We start from the raw sequence: 20,650 nt of genomic DNA, 5'->3' as shown, positions 1-20,650 counted from the left end.
TTTTTTTTTTTTGGGCTTTCGTTTTCGAGTAAATCGAGTCAGAAATTGATTTTTTTTAAATCAAATTCTTATAAATCATTACTGAAGATCAAAGTACACAACCAATTCAAACTATTTAAAAGTAAAACAAATAAAGAAACCTGGATATAAAGCATTATTTTGAAATCATCTTTCATTTAATCAGGTGTAATCATAAAATATTTTTTCTCTGCAGGATTAAAAACATCCGTTCTTTTTATATACATACGTATCTCTGACATATTTGCAAAATAAAGTTTTCTCTATTATGTTGGGTTCTATTGGTATATGAAAGAGAGAGACGCACTATAGTTTGCAAAAAACCACTTTTGAATATTTTTTTGCGGTTAGTCAACGAACATAAAAACCATTCAGTAGTGCTCGAACCAACGTGATCAAGATTATTATTATTTTTTTTAATAATGTAATAAAAACATTTATGAACACATTTATTTGTATAAAGTGCATTAACTAATATGAAATATGTCCAACATTGGCTTTTACAACTTCTTGAACTCATTTTGAAATGGAATCAACGAGTTTTTTTTTCAATTATTGCCTTACAATTTTGCTCAAACAATTTCAGGAATTTCAAGGACAAGAATTGCAATCCAAGCGGGTGATATTGGTAATTGAAAAAATAAAGATCCGTCTTTGATTTGTGGTAAGGTGCGTTACCTTGTGGGAAAACTGCCAACCTACTTTTTACGACTACTTGGTAACTTACTACGACTACTTCGTAAGTTCAACAGCTGATCTATCTTCCAAAAGATTTTGATATCGTGACACGTGTCACCACAATCTACATATCTACCTTGATGATGAACACTAAAATGCTGTCCGAAACGTTGGATAATGAAAGAGAAAGCGCAACACAGCGTACTGCCCCAAAAAACTTTTCGACCTGAGAATCTAAATTGATATCAATTGATAATAATTCAATTATATCATCATGATAATAATTCAAGTCACTTACGCACTGACGGATCAGCTTTCAAAGTTCCCAACCAATATCAGCGTCACGTTTATTTTTCAAGTGGTGAAATATCTTTCCGAAAATTGGTAGGTATCCCTCATTTTGATTGGTGTCTGCAACTAACTTATTAACTCTGCAACAATCATACCTACATAAAAACACACAGCAAATTGTAATGAAATGGCTTTCCGCCGACTGGCAATGGTGAAAATAAACTAAGAACGTAAAAAATACTTCTTCTAACTGATTTTCAACTCAGAGTAACCTCCTGGTCACGTCGACCAAATGTGATGATCCGACCTTGGAGCTACCTATCTGAGCCTCTTGACCTGTCTTTCAAAATTAACCCTTCGTGGGTTTAAAGCTTCTTACTTTTTTTTTCAAATGTTAGGAGGTTCTAACTCCTATTGCCTAAACTTCCGCGAGTCCCAATGCTTTTTTCTCATAGTAAACAAGACCTTCGTGGCTTTATCGTACAATAATCTTAACACCAATTTAATTGAAAACATTCTTAATAAAAAATATAAGAATAAATTTCTTAAATCATACATCTATCCTGTACAAAAGGACGAGAAAAAGAATAAATGGAGGAAAATTATGTATTTTAATAATAAAATTTCTAATTCCTTAACAAAAAATGTACCGAATGAAATTCTTCCTGTATTTTATGCAAATAATAAACTTAAAAATTACATAGTAAATAATAAAGACAGAGATTCAAAAATGAAAAAATCTGGAATTTATAAATTGAAGTGTAATGATTGTGGTTTCTTTTATATAGGAAAAACTTCGAGAAACTTTGAAATAAGGATTAAAGAACATATGAAATCTTTAAATAATAACAGTTTCTCGGAGTTTGCCAACCATTTGTTGGAAACTAGTCATACTTTTAACTTCAATACTGGAATAGAATTAATACATTGTAATGTCAATGGCATCCAGTTAGATAAACTAGAAATTTTAGAGATTAGAAAGAGTGTGAATGCAAAATTGAATATTATTAACAATCAAAAATTATTTTTAAATGACCCAATATTAAACCTATTCCCTTTGTAAATTGTTCCATATTGCCTCCCTTTCCCCTATCCGTTTTATCTTTTCATTGTTGTCATTGTTTTTGTCTATTTTTTAATGACACTATTGTCTATGTCTATTATTTATCTATTGACACCATTGTTTATGTCTATTATTTATAATTAGTTTTATTAAAAACCCTGAAGAAGTGAGCGTTGCTCATGAAACATGTTGGTAATAAACAATAAAAGTGGTTAAAACGAAGTATTTTATTAATTTTTAATTAAAATGGTGCCACAAAATAAGTTTGCTGAGTTAGAAGAAATAATCTTTCATCTTAATTAATTGTAATTGCGAACATAAATATATTTTGTAATGTAAATATATATTTTTATGTACCTACTCATATTATATCCTGTACCCACTTTATATATATTTAATAAAAATAAAAATAAATCTTACGCTGTGTGATTTTTTTGTTTTAAGATATGGAAAGGTTAATATAATTCGTTGGTGTGGTAACCTATGCTCTTTTAGAAGGTAGAGTGAATGAAAACTCAGCTATTGAAAGACTCAAAACATTTAAACCAAATCTAAATTTAAGTAATCTTTCTATTATGTATTAATTCCGATCCTAGACATGAAATTTAAATATTTCCTCTGCCGTAGTAATGAATGGTGTGTACATAACCTATTATAAACACAAACATAGAGAAATATTAAATTTGTCATACATTCAATTATTAGTAATGGTAACAATTTTCAATCGAAGTCCTCTGTGTCTGCAACCTCCATCTAACATAAAGATTTATATAGTTGTAAGTAAACACTAAATTGTATTGATCGGTAAACGAACTCGGAATAAACTTTTTCTGCAAAATCTGGCTCCTCCGACACCAAAGTCACCAAAATGATCAGGGATAGGACAATGGCTTCATAGTCCCATGTGGCGCTGAAAACTAGACCGGTTTCGCCCTCTTCTTGCGGGACACCGTGCTTCGAGTTATCCTCCTTTGCCGTCATGTATGTCAGTAAAGCTTCCTCCTGAGTTTTGAGACCCCCAGATTCCTTCACCTCCGGTAATTACATTTACTGAAGCGAACCGGTTTCGTCTTATGATCAATCATATAGTCACGGTTGTTGTGACGTGTGGTTTTCTAGGCCAGACATCACCTCCAAGCAGGCATTGTAAAATGGTTGCTATAACCAAAGGTTCTACATTGCCCATTTGAACAGTACATAAGAAGATATATGTAAACATAGGTTTTTTTTATAATATGCAATGATATTACTTTATATAATACATCTCAGACAGGGAGTGCTGAGATATGGAACTGACACCATCCATAGTCGGGTTACCCCGTTTAGACACATTCTAATATAAATATTAAGATATACAATACACATAATAGACATACGTTTGGTTTGGTTGATAGTTTTATTATAGAGAGCTATCATCTCGAGGTTGATTGATACGGGGTACCTAAATATGCAATTTTTTGGTACACACTTCATTGTTCGTTGAAATTTAGTTTTTACAAAATTGTGTTGAAAAACCTGCCCTAATTGGACCCGATGTTTTTTTTTACTATCGAGTTCATAACAGCTGGAATGCTGTTTGTTTATTTAATGGGACCTTGACCTAGTAAGGTTTTATGAATTCCTTGTGGGTAATTTATCTGTTATCAGTTGGACGTAATATCTGCTATCAGTTGATAGTTTAGAAAGGTTAATCGTTCGTTATTGTTTTTGATTGTCATAGTACATATAGGTAAATAAGGTTTACCTAATTTCGAAAGGGATATTTAGAAGTAGGTATTTGTGTTTAACATGGATGTGGTAATAGGTATTTGGTCACGGTAGAAAACTGTGAGAGTTGGTATTAGAAATATTGCTAGGTTCATGAAAGTTTCACCTAATTTTGGTAAAGGTATTTGAAGTAGGTATTTGTGTTTGACACGGGTGTGGTAATAGATATTTGATCGCGGTAGACCACTGTGAGAGTAGGTATTCGTGATAGATACATCTTTATATGTGAAGAGGTAGAAAGTTCTACCATGTAATAGGTATCATATGTACCTAATTCTCGGAATAGATCTAGTTTGCTGAAATTTTCGCAACCAGTTTCATGACCTGTTATATAAAATATTACAAGATTTCGTTTGTTAATCTCTCCCTGCTCGGCTTCCTAGAACGCTGTCTATGATGATTTCTAAAGTTTAATATTTTGATTTTTAAACTTACCTTTTTTGATCCCTGTGCAAATATTCCCGTCGGGTTAAAACAAACGACGTCCCTTCGATAATCTAAACAGTTTGTACTTTCACTATGTTAAATAATTGAGCAATAAAATATTAATTGGTCTCTTTATTATATTGAACCGTGTTAGCTTAAAATCATAAAATTTTATCGTTATTTAGTATTTCAACTATCAGTTTATTAGTATTATTAACAAATAGCATTTAATAACCGTTATTAAATGCTATTTGTTTTATGGTTATATACTATTTGTTTTTTCAGGTCTTAAAATATTTGACACATGATATAAAGCATCGCAAATAAATAATTTATATTTTTAGAAATTAGGAAACTTATTAATATAAAAGCAGATATAATTAACAAGATTTTTTTAATGAACTCTCTTTTAAATATTTTCCCACTCAACTGGTCTTTTCCGTCTAACGATATTGTAATTCCGAATTCTGATAAACCCCGCCCACTCTAACCACTTCTCCCTCCTTCAACTTCTTCTTTCCAATTGTAATCTATATATAATTTTTGACTTCAATATATACTTACTCCTGATTAAGTGAACTTCATCAGGAGTAAGTTCATGAAACATGTAGTGGTGTAAGTGATGTTAACAAAGTTGTTTGTGATTGAAATAAAGTTGAATAAGATTACATTATTTTATCTATTTCCGTTGTATATCAATGCATATGTACGCAATAAAATGTAAACATTTATTTATTTATTTATTGGACAATTTGTATAACGCCGCTTTTGTGAGATATCACCTCAGAGGCGCTATATTGTAATAATCTATTTACAATATATACTCACCCTCTCTCTTTGAATGACCTAATATATGCTTACTTATATACCTATTAAATGTAACTGTTGTTGGTATCACTTAAACTGGGCAAAGCCCAACAAAATGTGGGTTTTTTGCCGCCCGCAGGGCCTAGCGGCAAAAAACCCACGGAGCGGGTTTTTAACTGCTAGTTTTTTATAATTTTGCTTTAAAAATTTCCAGGAATCGTAATGGCCTCCGACTACGGAGACGACACTTGTGCAGCTGTTGCAATCATGACTCATGGCAATTACGACAGTGCATATACAACTAGTGGGTTGATCAGTATTACGGACATAATAAGAGGACTCATTTTAACGAAAGGGGATATGGAGAGAAAAGATCTTTCCGGTAAACCAAAAATATTTTTCCTTCAGGTAACTATTTAATTCTCTAAATTATTTATAAAAGTCTATCATCTGCAATATTAATGTACTGGACGGGAGTCCGCACAAGACTGTAGATTTAGGCGCCGGGTCCAAACCGTGTCTTCAACCGATGAGAATGCTCCTTTACGGCCGATGATGATGATGATAGTAGTATATTTGATGAAATCTGCCTCCCGCACCCAGGCTTGGTGAATAGTGGGCACTGGGTGTGCTGTCGTCTCTGCTCGCTTCTGGTGTTGGCGGTTTTCCAGAGGAGGGCCGGCTGGTCTTGAAGAGGTAACACCAGAAGATCTTGGAGCAGAAGACTTGGCGAGGTGAGGCAGATGTTGGGCAGGAGTCACTTGTAGATAATAAAACGCTTGGTTTCGGTGGTAAAGATGAACTAATTTATTTTCAATTATGTGGCTGCTTATATTTGATTAGCCTGACTCGCGCCCGACATTGGGTTGGGAGCCTAAAAGTGGTGGGGGATTGTACCCGCGCCAACAATGAGTTTATAGGCCCCGACAAAATGTTGCATATTCATTTTGTCGGCAGCACTGGTGAAAGTAGTCGCTTAAATTTGCGAGTTAGAAAAGATTTTGAACGCTTACATGAATGAAAATTACATAGTTTAAATGCATAGTAGTTATGAGAATGTGTATCTTGACAACTAGATTTTTTGTTTGCCAAGATACGACAAAAAATAAGAAAAGTTTGTAAATAAATGTGTAAATATGATCTCAAAGCGATCAAATTTGTAAAACATGTTAAGTTAGTATTTTTCCCAGGTCCCCCGTAACATAGCGCTCAGAAAGAGATAAGATTCACTATGCTACGAGGTTCCTGGATTTTTGTACACGCAAAAAAGGTAAAAAATATTGTTCAAAATTGGTTATACATATGTGTGAAAAACAGCTTTTTTAATATCTCCTCAGCGGTAGTATATCGAAAATAGTGTTGATTTGACTACCACCGAGGGGATGAACAAGTAAAATATAAACATTTGCAATATTTAAAAATTGATTTTTCCTAGTAAATTTTACATAGAAAAAATGCTGGACATCGATCCACGCGGCAGGTAAGCCGGCGACGCGGTATCGATGCCGTTCGTAGACAAAGTTTTTCAAGCGGCCGGGAACAAAATGGCCAGTGGCGGGGAGTGGTGATTTTGCCAGTGGCGTGGGATAGGCACATTTTATAAAAGTAAAACAATTTTTATGAAATTAAATAATGTGGTCAACTACGTCCGTTACAATTAAAGTATTTTATTCAATGGATCATGCTATGCCTTCATTGGATGTCCTCGACTTCTCTTACCATTCACTTCCACGTCATATATTATCTTTACACCTCTTATATTGTTCATCTCTAATATGGGAGGCGGGTGTGGGTACCGCCGCCCAGTAACCAGTCATTGGATAACCAACTCTTCAGCCATAGGTCATACTATTCTAACACATACCTTTTTCATTTCCATACCTACCTCTCCTTCCTTTCCTTAAAAATACCCATCACATGCCAACTCCAAAGATGACATAGACCCTGAGGGAAATTATTGGAAAAAAAGTTTAAAATAGAGCAAAGGGTACGAACCACCACAAGACGGGCTTTGAACGAATATCCTTCTCTAAAAATGATCCAAATATTATTAATAACTTGATTGTTTCCTGAAGGTTTGCCGCAAATCCAAGGAAAGTGATTCGTCTAACCTGCAGCCCAACATGCCGCTGGAATTCGATGACACGCTCCTCTTCCATAGTACTTTCTATGGAAATTCTGCAGAACGAGATCCAAAAACGGGCTCTTGGTTTTTTCACGAGCTTTGTAAAAAAATCGAAGCAATTGAGGTTGGCGAATCTATCTCACTAACTGACATATTACAAGAGGTGCAGGACTGCTTTGTGGCAAAACATGGTAAACTTCAGATGCCTGTTATTTATAGTACGTTGACCAAACATATTTTCATTACAAAACGTTCAACTCCTTCACTGTAAACTTATTCTTAAACAAATGTTGTTTCTATCAAAGTCGTTTGCCATTTTGTGAAATACACCATATAATTAATTATTTAAAATAAGATAGCAGTTAAAAAATAAGACTCACTTATAAATTTTCACGCGTAAAGATTATCTTTAATTTCTATTCATATTTTTTTTATTGGATTTTGTAACATTTATTCTTAGATTATAACAAGAAGCCATCTCTTCAAGAGGCAAGAAAAAAAACCAAAATAACTAACGAAGGAAAAGAAGAGAAATTAATATATAAGTTTGTAATTTTTACATGTACATACATGTATATTTTATTTACATAAACATTCGTATAAATGTATATATATAAATATATTCTGTATTTCCAGAAAAATAAATTAAAATTTTAGAATTTGGACTGTGGTTAATAGTCAGTATTTTTTACTTTCTCACAGTAATGTATTCACTTAAATACTTAGTACATATCATATTATTAATAACTTATAAATAACTATAACGATGTATTGTACACTACTCTTCCAAACATAAGCTAATGCTTTTATGGAATAGTAGTATTCAAATCTCTAAATATGTAAGAACGCAATGTAAATATTATTTTTTTATTAATAATTTTTCTGGTATATACATTGGTATAATTTTACAATAAAGGAAACACTTTTTTTACATAAACAGTTAAAAATTAAAGAATAATACATTTAGCAAATTAACCAAAAAAATCCCACATAGGCATCGCCAGTTCGTTGGTATACTGGTTAACAGTATTTTTTAATTTTTTTTATTATTGATTTTTTTTTATACATAAATAGATAGTTACATAAAATACTGAAAAATGTATAAAAAATATTGTAATAAATGTACATAATTAAAAAAATCCCAAGAAGGCGAAGCCTGAGTGTGGGTATTATAAGTATTTTTATCTTATTTCCATGGTTTAAGTGAGATGCAATACAAAAAACTATATCATGAAATAATTAAAGTTTTAAAATAACACAAAAAATAAGGTAAATACTAGTTTTTAAAGAAGACATCTTAAAAAGTGAATTAGCAGGCAAAGCATTACAAACAATAAAATATATCCGCCGTTTTGTATGTATGTGAAAAAAAAATAAAAAAAATTTACTCACATACATACATTATCTTTGTAGAAGATTAGAAAAATAAATTGAAAAAATAAAAAATCAGTGTATACTGAATTCAAAAGACATGATTGAAAAATATAAAAAAATAAATTAAAAATGTTAAGTTACATCATGTCAGACGTTAGAGCTGGTCGGATGTTACGGCAAGTAAATGTTTACATATTATGTAATTATTAAATATTTTATAAGTATACTTTATTTCTTAAATCATAACAATAATGTATGCAATTGATGAGTTAACACTTAACAGTAGGATTTTCACTGACTTGGATAATTACTATTCATATTTAAAAGCGCCGTTTTTTAAAAGGGACGTTAACATTTTTTTAAATTTTACTTATAAAAGTGTGCCTAGTTTTTTAAGAGCATTTAAAAATAATATAATTTTAAATTATTTAATTATACTCCATACAAGCCATTAAATTGTTATACATGTCTCCCTCTTACAAAATTCATATTAATCATTTTAAGTTAAATATCCCACTAGAAGACTTACAATGTCATTTCTTATTGAATATTCTAAAACTACACACATTGGAAGACAGGCGTAAAATAAACGACTTAACTTTTTTATTCAAAATTCTAAACTCTAAATTCGACTGTTGCGAACTTCTGCAACTCATAAACTTGCGAATATCTACAATAACAAAACGACAAAATACACTATTCCACTGCAACACACATAAGCGCAATTACATTGCGAACTCCCCAATACAACGGTTTCAACTTTACGAATTTCGTGGATCATGTAAAAGATTTATTTCAACACTATTCCCAAATGGAAGTTGTATCTTTGTAAACCAGTCAAATTGCTGTATTTTTTTTAATTTGTGTTCTTGTTCTTTTTATTTGGCTACCGTAATACGGGCATGTGTCTAGTATGGTGGCTGTGGAAACAAAAAACTTTAACCATTTAAATTTTTATGAATAAAGAAACACAAAAAAAAAATTGTTTCTTGCATGTATTATTTTTTAATGCAATTTTATTTTTACTATTTCTTTCTCCTATTTCGAAATTTTCTGTCATCAAAATCGTAGCACCCACATGTAAAAGCCATCTGGGCGTTAAATAAATATAACAAAATATGTATTGAATTGTGTCTACTCCAACAAACCTGCAATTTTGGATCATCTAAAAACTAACATTCGACAAGTTATAGCCGAGATGGCCCCTGAAACTTCATCGAAACTTTTCTCAAACGTATCAACTGCTGCAGAAGGTTCATAGGCGGCCATTTGCTTGCCATCATTTTCCATAATAAATTAAAGATATCATATGAAGGTAAGTTTTTAGATTCTCACGGCCAAAAGCATTTTTGTTGTTTGTTTTTGGGGTGTTATGCCGTGTTGCGCTAACTCCTTCTTTAGCCGACGTTTCGGACAGCGTTGCAGTGTCCATCATCAGGGCAGATCCGGTAGATCCGAAGATGTGGATCTTCGGATCTACACATCTTCGGATCTACCGGATCTGCCCTGATGATGGACACTGCAACGCTGTCCGAAACGTCGGCTAAAGAAGGAGTTAGCGCAACACGGCATAACACCCCAAAAACAAACAACAAAAATATCATATGAAGACTTCCGTTATCGAGCGGTAAGACTCTCGAATAGCAAACCGGAGGTCGAGGTTTCAAATATTGGCGTGCGCAAATAAATTGTATTTAATTAATTTATGTTATTTAACAAACTACTCATTAAAGATAATAAATTATATATTTGCGGCACGTTCCAGAGTAAAAGATATTCTCAGTATCGCCCTGGTGTAAGACCACCATTCAGAATTGAAACGATGCTTGACATTTCACAAGCTATGGCTTGCGCCGTGTTTGTTGACCATATCTTTATAGCTAACATCTTCGTAATTACTATCTCCTTTCCTCCCACTACCTTCAGCCACACAATATACCCCAATTGTGGATGCCATAGTCTCACTAGCTCCAGAGCAGTTGTGTGGTATTCACATTAAACAAAGGTATGTGATTATGTTTCAAATTGTGTGGTTTTACATTTGGAGATTCTTTCTGGTGTAACTTTCTGTTATATATTTATGGCCAATTTGTTTAATTGTAATATTTTTTTGCGAAGTGTTATCTCCCCATGACATCGAAATTTAAGGCTGACTAATAATAATTTGTATTCATTCCCTCTAAATCAGGATTCACGATTCAGTATCAATAATAATTATGACTGCAGGGGACAAGTTTACAACACTTTTCATTAATAAAACGCAGTTGCGTAGAGTGATTGAGACACATTTTTTTATGTGAATGTCGCAAAAGATTCCCAAGCGCTTCCAATTTTGGTATCCTTAATTTTGTGAATGGTATAGGAAAATGAAGAAGATGTAAGATTTAAGTTGGTAAGTACCTGGATTTTGAGATTTAGTTACCAATCGTGGCTGACGCTATTTCAGCCAAACTTTTTAACGTCATTTCAAGAGATTTTGAATGGTGGTCTCTCACAAGTGCGATACTTTAATATCTCACTCTGATGTAAATAAGAACATTTTTGAGAAAAAAGCTCAGCTTCGAAGAAATGTTTCGAAGCGCCACTGAGTAATGCCGGCCGCGTGGCGGTTAAAGCGAACATCTCATATCGTCCCGTAACTTTCAATTGTAAATCTGCCAAGATCACAACAATGAGGCGGAATCGCACTGCGCCGAACCCAATGCGCATAAATCCCCGTATCTTGACTAAGTTTTGAGTTCAAATAACTCCACTCGAATATTCATCGTAATTATTTTTATCACACCGCGCTTGTGATCTTCTGCCGATGATTTGTTACCCCTCTAAAATTTGTTTTGGCACATTACTTTCGCTGCAGTTATGTGTGACCAGATTAATTTGGAATGTGGATTTGTAAATACTCTCAGTATCGCCCCAGACATTCTTGGATCAGGTACTTCCCAATTCGTTGCTCCATATCTCCTTTCCCTCCCCCTTTTCTTTATCATCAAATCGTTTTTTTAGTTGAGGATGCAATAGTCGCACTTATCCAGGCATTTAAGACTTTAGTAATTCTGGTCAAAAACAAACTTTATAGGCTTTCTCATCCTGCTCCAATCCTTTTACTCGAAGGATCTGATCTATCTACATGACCAGATTATAGCTATTCTTAGTACCTATATAATCTTACAGTGGTTTCATGCTCAATTCAATTCTTGTTATTACGTCCGTCATGCAAAGTTAAAACAGGACTTCGCCACGCTTAGTCAACCAAGCAAATATTCCACAATATTCCAATGATTATCGACCGAATTTCATTTGGTAAGAGAAGATTTTTTTTAACTCTGATTTGGTTTGATTTATTGTATCTCTAAACGTTAGTCTAGGCCTATCACAATTTTTTTTTCAATTAACTGCTTAATTTATACACGGTTTATGGAAACTCGTAGTACAGACGGGAAACTATTGAATTTACATCATACTTAGAACCAAAAGAAAACTTGTTAATAGGATTCGAAAATTTAAAAAAAAAAAATATATATTATACTTTTATTTCGTTAACTAAAGGATTGGAGCCGGGTCTATGCTTCAACACATTTGATATTAACATCCTAGCAATCATTTTTTTTTTAAATTTATCCTCCCAAATTCCTACTTAGGACTTGATTTATTTGAAAACGAAAGCTCAAATCTAATATAGTCATTTTACGAAATCGACTCCAAATGTGATTTTTTCCAATTGTTCTACGAGTTTCCGGACACCGTGCATAATTGTAATATTCAGAGATTCGAAAAGATTTGTTTTAGTCGAAGTGTTTGGTTTTAAAATAGAGATAATTATCTGTAATTAATCGAATAAAACCTCTTTGACTTTTGAATTGACACTTAACTCGAGAAAGTGAACTCTTAATTATTGTGAAAAGAAGTAATATACAAAATACGCCCAAAAGGCTATTCTTGTTTTAACTTATTATATGATTATAGTGACCACCATGACTGAAATCATAAAATAAGTTCAATGACTGAAATGGTACAGGTTTTGTAAATACTCGGCAAGGGGGCCGCCCTGGGGCCCGGCCTCGGAGTGGCCCGCACCTGAAAATATGCGATTGTTACGCCTCTGATAAAAAGGGTATGTAATTAAGTGTTTGTTTTCCATAGTTAATTTGCTTTTCTCCTACGCAGCGGGGTTGGAGTTCACATCTATTCTAAGGTAAGGTAAGGCACTATTAATTGAAAAATATACTATTGAGTTCCTTCGTATTACCATAGGTATAGCCTTTAGATTTTAAACGGTGGAAAAAATTTGACTAAGTATATTCCTTCACGTTTTCATCTCGAGATTACGCCATTGATTTATTTGGGACCGCCTTTGACTTAAACTGTTTCTTTGTAGGTTAACTTAAAGAAGGCTATCATTTAAAAGGTTTAAATAGTTTTAATATAATGGGCCTTTTCAAACATGTAATATAAATTTTACTTAATTATTGAAGACAATATTAGTGATTTCTAAACGAAAATCTGAAACAGAAAAATCAGAAAAGGAAACGGTCACATCTAAAACTCGAACCCAGGACCCTTGCCTTGCCAGGGCACCACTCTACCACTGAGCTAATGGGACCCTATTCCCCTTCGGTCACTTTTAACTGTATCATACTTCGAATATGAACTACCAACATTGTCTTCATTTTTTTTTTCACCCCACATTTTTTATTGGCAACTATCTTTATGTATGATCGCAAGATTCAACCCGAACTAAATGCAATCTAGACAGCGTCTTTTTAGATAAAAGTACCTTATTTTTTTATTTTAATGTGCGACATCTATTGACATTCCTGCAAGTCTAGGATGCATATTTATTTTTTTAAATAACTTTATTGAGTAAAACCTTAAATTGTAATATTTAATTACTGACCCTAAGAAGGAAGGATTGGTAGAAAAAGAAAGGGGAGGGGGTGGTAGGGAGAGATAGTGGTTGGTCACTTAACATGCAGCTTTCTAAAATAATAAAAATGCCAGATTACTCGATTGATGCAAGATTATAAAATTCCCGCAAAACAACAAATTATTACAAAAAGAAATCCGAGTTCTAAAAAATTGATAGATTTTGAAAAACTGTATTTTGGACAAAATTGAGTTTATAGAGACCGCTTAAGGTTTAAATTATACTTGCGAATTTTCTACTTGAAAAAAAATTCCCGTTGGTTATAATTTAAAACTAGTCTTTCATGGTTAAAATTGACAAAAACTGAAGAAAAGTAGAAATTTTTTTGGTGTTTTTGAATTTTGACAATGTTGCGTTTAATGCTCAAGGACGGAAATTTGGATTATTTAATGGGCAAACATCATAAACAACTCAGCAAAAAATTAAAACTACTAGATCTGACACGCGCCCTTTAGGTGATTTTGCACAAAAATGGCGCTACTTAAATCATCCAAATATTATTATTATTTATTGTTAAGGTACCACCCTTGCAGGCGACAAGGTTACTGGATTACGTGGGTACTGTGGATATAAAATATTCGCATTTCAAAATACTAATAATAATAATTATCCTTTTAAAATCAACAACACGTGGACCTTTGAACAGACGAAGAGTTGAAGTGTCACATATTTAATATTCACTTATTATTAAACGAAATTTATTTTCAAATATCTTAATATATAAATAATAATGATGATACTCATGACGAATAATCGAAATGGCTGAAAGTGATCCATCAAAACACTTATTTTGTAAGATAAGATTAAAGGTGATGATTAGGTACAGAGTCCAGTGGAGTTCGGCTCACGTGTGACGATTATCACGCTGACTGCTGAGTTAATATTGTGAGGTGAGATAGGCGACTTGAATCAAGCAGGTGAAGATTCATCTTCAATTGTTAATTAAGCAGTTGGTCAGGTGATTTGAAGTCATAGGTCTCTAAATCTATGTGCTGCTGGCTTTTGTTTTGGTTTACTTTTAATCTGTTGACATTTGAAATTGGGGAGTTTTCATGGTTCAAAAATAGTAGAGACGAAGGATATGAGGAAAGTAATTGACAATGCCCGTAGAATTAGATTGGTTTATGTCTAAGAGAAAATATGGTTCTATTTTGCCACTACACGACAATCTCCATTTTAGATGGTGATCCATCGGCTACAGTATTAACACTTCCAGCCGAGTATCTAAGGCACCCGGATCAGTCACACCCTTTTTTCAATTTAATGCAAAAAAAAAAATAATTTATGTTTTTTTTCTGTTTGATTTGTGAATATTTTTGATAATAATGAAATAACTTCCGATAATTCAGATACCTTTTGTCATTTAGCAAAAAGTTATTTCTCTCTGGCGTCATAAACATTTCAAGAGACTTTTTTTCTAGAAAATTTAGGTAACTCTTGCACAAACGTTTTCAGAACTTTTAAATAAACTGTCAAAAATTAGCGTGTCTTATAAAATATTAGCCAAAACATCACTGAAATTTACAATTGAAAATAATACAACTCACAATGAACATATGAATATGTACCGGTAATACTAGATGATCTAGGTTCGATTCCAGTTGCAACGGTGAACTTTTTGGCATTTTATTCTGTTTTCATAGAGACACATCAATATTATTTCCTTTGATTAATTATTAAAATTAGATTTAAACCTTTTCCAATAACTCAATCATAACAATTTAAGTTTACGAAAAATCGTTAGAAGGAGAGTTAAATGTAATCCAAAAGCATCAGTTATTTTGAGAATTAAAATTATAAAAATACCAAAGAATCATCAATCCAACGAAAATAATAAATCCACTCTTGTCCACTTCAACTCCTTTCCCCGCTGTTATAAATCAATTTACGATAAGAAAAAAATAAAATATGTATGTCAAGTGAAGACAGACAGAGTTTTCGAAAGATCATAAAGTTGGCTGATATTATTATTTATCTTTCAGGCAGGTCTCAGGATGACACTTGGTGTCAGTGAGAGGTCAGTGGTTGCCGGTGACATGGAAGGCAGCAGAAGGCTGTGACTCTGTTTTCGTGTCAGAGCCTTTGCTTGTAAAGAGACCCATCTACACAACCTTATATTAGTAGCGTACGAGCGGCGTATTGAAAAGCCTTGCGCATTTGCATTGATCTTAATAAATGTTGGCTGAATGGAAAATTTTTAAATATTTTTGTTCTCGTATTTTGATAATATGACAAGCGCAGACGCGTGAAAAATCACGGGTCTTGAATTCTTGACATATCAGTTTCATTTTTTTTTTTTTTTTTTAATTTTAAAAAAATAACAAGTAAATACTTTTAAAATATTATGTTATGTACTTTACCGCTTGTCTGAATATTTGACTCAATCACTTCCAATTTTCAAAATTACACATTTAAATTTTAAAAAAATCCAAGTTAATTGAACCAGAGTTACAATAACAGACAGACAAACGAAATTAGTATGTTTGATAACATTGCGTTACTTATTACAACATCATAGAAGTAAAAATATAAATAACTACAAATTACTAACCCATCAAAACCGTAGTTTTAACGATTCCCCAATTTATCAAAAAACAAAATTCCTCACTTATTAGAATGAGAATTAGATGACACATTTTTGGCTGTCTCTATCTAAACATATAGCTTCCCTTCTATCAAGCTTTATTTGCTTCCTTATGTTTAAAATCTCATCTTTTCTATGTCTGAACTCGACACCAATCTTCCACATAAAATATATATATGCATAAACTACCTTCTCTCTGTCCATAATTAAAATGATGGCTTAGAACCCCCTTGAAGGGTGAAAGCCAGAAAAACTGATGTGAGAGAGTAAAATAAACCAGAATGCATACTGTATGAATTTTTGAATTCAGAAGAAATGAGATTATTTGCGTGAAGGTAGTAAAACAATATATGTTATTAATGAGGACAATCGAACAGAGTGCAGAGCCGATGAAAGCGTCAAGAATAAGAATAAAAAAGGGACGCTTAGATGGTGTGAAATTATCCAGCTGAAAGGAGTGTTCTCCAGAAAGATATGACGCAGTTAAATCATTACTTTGAAATGGGTTTGAATTGGCAAAAGTCAATGAAACGATAAAATAATAGATTTAAGCAAGAGGTGGAGTTGTGAAGTGGCGTGGCGTACCACAATGTTTGTTAACCCAATCATAACCTTTGTCGTTTATGAGTAGTCGATTATTGTGAAAAAAATAAAAATTGTTTAAATGGAGCAATTTCCTTTTCATTAGAATGAAAAACAATGATTCCAAATAACATTTTTCATTTTCACTGAGAAGTTTTACGAGTAAAGGCATGCTATGTTAAGAGAAAATAAAATACGTTTTCTGAAAAGTTAAGCGTTTTTGAGAAACGATCGCATATATTATTATTATTATTTTGTCACATTCAATTAAAAAAAATTGTTTTCACAAAAGTTTTGGATTTAATTTATTTCTGGAAATTTATGAAATCATTGAATTGGGTGCCAACTGTTTAACGCGGCGCTCGAAATTCGATGTTCCTTATTGCATTTTTAATTTAATGGCTTTTATAGCCACGATTCCGGCACAATGGGCACTTGAATTAATGAAATTACAGCCTTTTTTATATATTTTATGAAAAAAGCTTGTTTTTTTCAAGATGGTGTTTTTGCTCGAGCTTTCGAAAAAATGCCCTTTTTGGTGTTGCCAAACGGTAGATTTGAGTCGTATAGTTCCTATCTACGATAAGTCCACTTTCGTGAAATGATGGCAAATTAATATTTTATGATTACAAGGTTTTTTAAATAAAAACTAGAGAATTATTTATTAGGTGGGCTTTGTTGTCAAACTACGGATGTAAATAAAAAGATAAAACCATTAATTTCATAATAGTTTAGGAGTAATTACGTAAATAATGATGGACTTATCGGCATTTGAAAGTAACTGTCAAATTGATCGTAAATAGGAACTCACCAGTCTGTGACTTATCGGTGTTTGTTTCTCAACACCGTTGACATGTGAATGACAAGTATAGGGCCAACAAAAAATTTGATTTAAATGAAAAGAAAATATTTGATGTTTAATTTATTTTTTTAAAGTTAGTTAAGAAAAGTGCATAGAAGAAAAATAAAATAAAATACAAATGTACTTACGTAATTTTTTTTTTCATAATTTTTTACAAAAAAATACGATGGATTAGAATATGTGTTTACAAAAATAAAACCTAAAAATATATTTTTTATTGTTTTCCTAAAAAAATAAACAAAATATTTTTTGTACTCTAAACAAAAGTAAATAATCATTGCAATATTTAAGAAGTAAACAAAACCAATTTATAGAACGAAACATAATATTATTATAAAAAGTAAATGCAGATATTTTATGATTACAATTTTTCTGTATTTATCAAAAAATATTCAAAAACTATTGTGCTAATCAACTAAATTATAGAACAAAACACAAAATTATTATAAAAAAGGAAATGAGGCAGATATTTTGTGATTACAATTTTTCTGTATTTATCACAATAAATTCAAAAGCTATTGTGCAAATAAACTAAATTATAGAACAATATATATATTATTAAAATGATTAAAGAAATGTAGCAATTTTATGGTGATAATTTTTTTTTGATAATTATTTTTTTTTTGTATTTATCTCTATAAATTCAAAAACAGATATTTTACAAATAAATCGAGGATTTTCATTTCTTAATAAAAACTCGTGGTTTTAAACAAAACAAATGTACTATTTTTATTAAAAAAACTTTTGTTAATTTGCCAATAATATTATGTACCTTACTTATTACAAGAAATAAATAAATAAAATAAAAACTTTTATTAACTTGTTAATAGTATTGTGTACCTTAATTATTATTAGAAATAATATTAAAAAAACTGTAATAAAAATTAAACTTGAAAACAATAAATACAAACTCAAAAATTATTAAAAACAACTGAGCGAAGTTTTGAGATCACCCAGTAATGGCCGACTCTCAATGAATGATTCCACTCAAAATAGGAGATTTTTAAGGACAAATTACGGCTATCCACGTGTTTTTTCCAAGATTCCTTGATGATAACTCGCTTTCTAGATGTATTATCCGCCACTTGAACAACATTTGTGGTTAGATTGGACATTATTTAGCTGTAAAAACGTATAAAAAGGCAGACACTTTTCAAAAACCATTTCGACAACTGCTTCAGCGGCCATGTTAGAATTTGAAAAATGCTTCCCCCCCATTAGCTGCCTGGACGAAATCTTTCTCGCTCATTGGCTGCCTGCACGAGCGGTGGACTTATCGGCTTTTGGAACATACTGCTCCGTGGATTTATCGTTGTTTGGAACTCATTGCAATTTTTAAATCCACTTTTCGTAGGATTTTACGGCCGTTTTGAACTCATCGATATTTGATTAGTGTGCTAAAGAGCCGCTAGAGTAAAACTGCATCATTAGTTCATTTTTTTTTCAAATTTGAGGTAATTTCTCATTTACCCCATTTTTGGTGAAAAATGCCTGCCGACTCAGTTTCGTCCGTAGATTCTGATGGTCCCGCTGGCAACCCAGTAGGATCACAGGGGGACAGGGAAAACATCATTGAAAAGATTCAAGCTATTCTCAGTTCAAGATCGCCGACTGCCGGGCCTTCTAAGGTCAAGAAAAAGCTAAAAACAAAGTCCCAGAGAGAACAACAAATGATAGACTCAGACAGTGAGGCAGTCTCTGATCAACCTCCTACTCGTTGTACCCTATTCTCGGCGGACACGTGTGAAATGCCCTCCATTGCGCCCTCTACGACTCCAAATGCGGAGAACAAGAAACGGGTCCGTTACAGTGATTCTCCGGGCAACCAAGAATGGAAGGCAATTCCAGCCTTGGCCAAGTGCCAAAAAATAAGAAACATCTTAATGGATGGCACGAACAAACTGAACAAGACTGTTAAAAGTTCACTTAACTCCACCCTTGATGACCTGATGTCGGACATCACAAGGCTTATGCTGGAATTAAATACACTTTCTACTAGGAGCACTACTATAGACGAAATGCTGAGTGCACAGTCAGCGCTTTCGTCCAAGCTGGATCAGGCGATAAAAACTCGCCCTGTCATGCCTAGTATCCCTCTTGCCAAGGAAACTATGTCATACGCAAATGCTGCGGCAAATTTGCCAGCTTCAAAAAAGATTTTAATAAATGGCTTTGAGCGACCGATCCCCCAGAAGCCACTTACAGTTCTATTCTACCCAGATGCTCCAGAGGGTAAAACTTCGGAGGAAACTCTTAAAACGCTGGAAAAAATCCTTAATCCCAAGAAGGATGACTTCCAAATTGTACGATCTAGAAAGATCAAAGGCGCCGGTATGGCTTTTCAAGCCAAAGATAAAAAGGGCCTGGAGAACATTAAGAAAGCCAAAGCAAAACTTGCGGCAAGTGGTCTGAAGATGATCAACCCTCTGGGCCGACTTCCGAAAATTGTAATTTATAATGTGCCTAAAGGAGAACAATCCGCAGATCAGGAGCTCTTTTCCGAGATTTTTGCGAACAATTTATCCGGCCAGACTTCACTGTCTTTGGAGGATCACCTTCGGACCATGCGACGAGTTTCGCTTTTCGGTAAACGAGATACTCCCACCATGAATATGGTGGTGATTTGTCATCCAGCCGCTCGCAAGGTCTTACTAGATAGCGGAATGTGCTTCCTTGGGTGGAATGCCTGTCGCACTCGCGATTATACAGGAGCCACAAGATGCTTCAAGTGTCAACAGTACGGCCATATCAGTAAGTCCTGCTCTCAGGATAAAGAAACCTGTCGCCACTGCGCCGTTGTGGGACACAGTCATGAGGATTGCCCCAAGAAGGCACTTCCCGCTGTCTGTGCTTCCTGTACTCGTTTCAGGAAGGTAGTTGACCACCCTACTGGGGATAGGGACTGTCCGGGACAGCTGGCTGCAATCAACGCACAAGTCAGAATGACTGACTATGGCACCTGCTAATCTCCTCTCCCTAGGTCAGATTAACTTACAGCGTTCCCGGATGGCCACACTGGAGGTGCTGCGGGTCATGTCTGACCTAAACATCGACATCATGCTTATACAGGAACAGTACACTTGGGAAGGTAAGACTCCTATTGACTTTCCGGGAGCGGTACTTGAGGTCGGCTCTTTACCGGGGGCGGG

At 33.4% G+C, this 20,650-nt stretch overlaps 1 protein-coding gene across 1 annotated transcript in view; it reads left to right on the top strand.

The window, feature by feature from the left end:
• Positions 1 to 15,533, top strand: part of LOC149415694 (uncharacterized) — a 36,990-nt gene extending 21,457 nt beyond the window's left edge. The window contains exons 8-10 of the mRNA XM_089642418.1: positions 5,265 to 5,458; positions 7,126 to 7,299; positions 15,456 to 15,533. Coding sequence (XP_089498544.1) covers positions 5,265 to 5,458; positions 7,126 to 7,299; positions 15,456 to 15,533 — 446 coding nt within the window. The remainder of the gene's footprint in view (positions 1 to 5,264; positions 5,459 to 7,125; positions 7,300 to 15,455) is intronic.
• Positions 15,534 to 20,650: the final 5,117 nt, after the last annotated feature.

This window comes from Hesperophylax consimilis, chromosome 18 (assembly GCF_061612785.1).
Source record: "Hesperophylax consimilis isolate HC1 chromosome 18, BYU_Hcon_1.0, whole genome shotgun sequence".
Classification (NCBI taxonomy): domain Eukaryota; kingdom Metazoa; phylum Arthropoda; class Insecta; order Trichoptera; family Limnephilidae; genus Hesperophylax; species Hesperophylax consimilis.
This window is presented reverse-complemented; position numbering and strand designations above follow the sequence as displayed.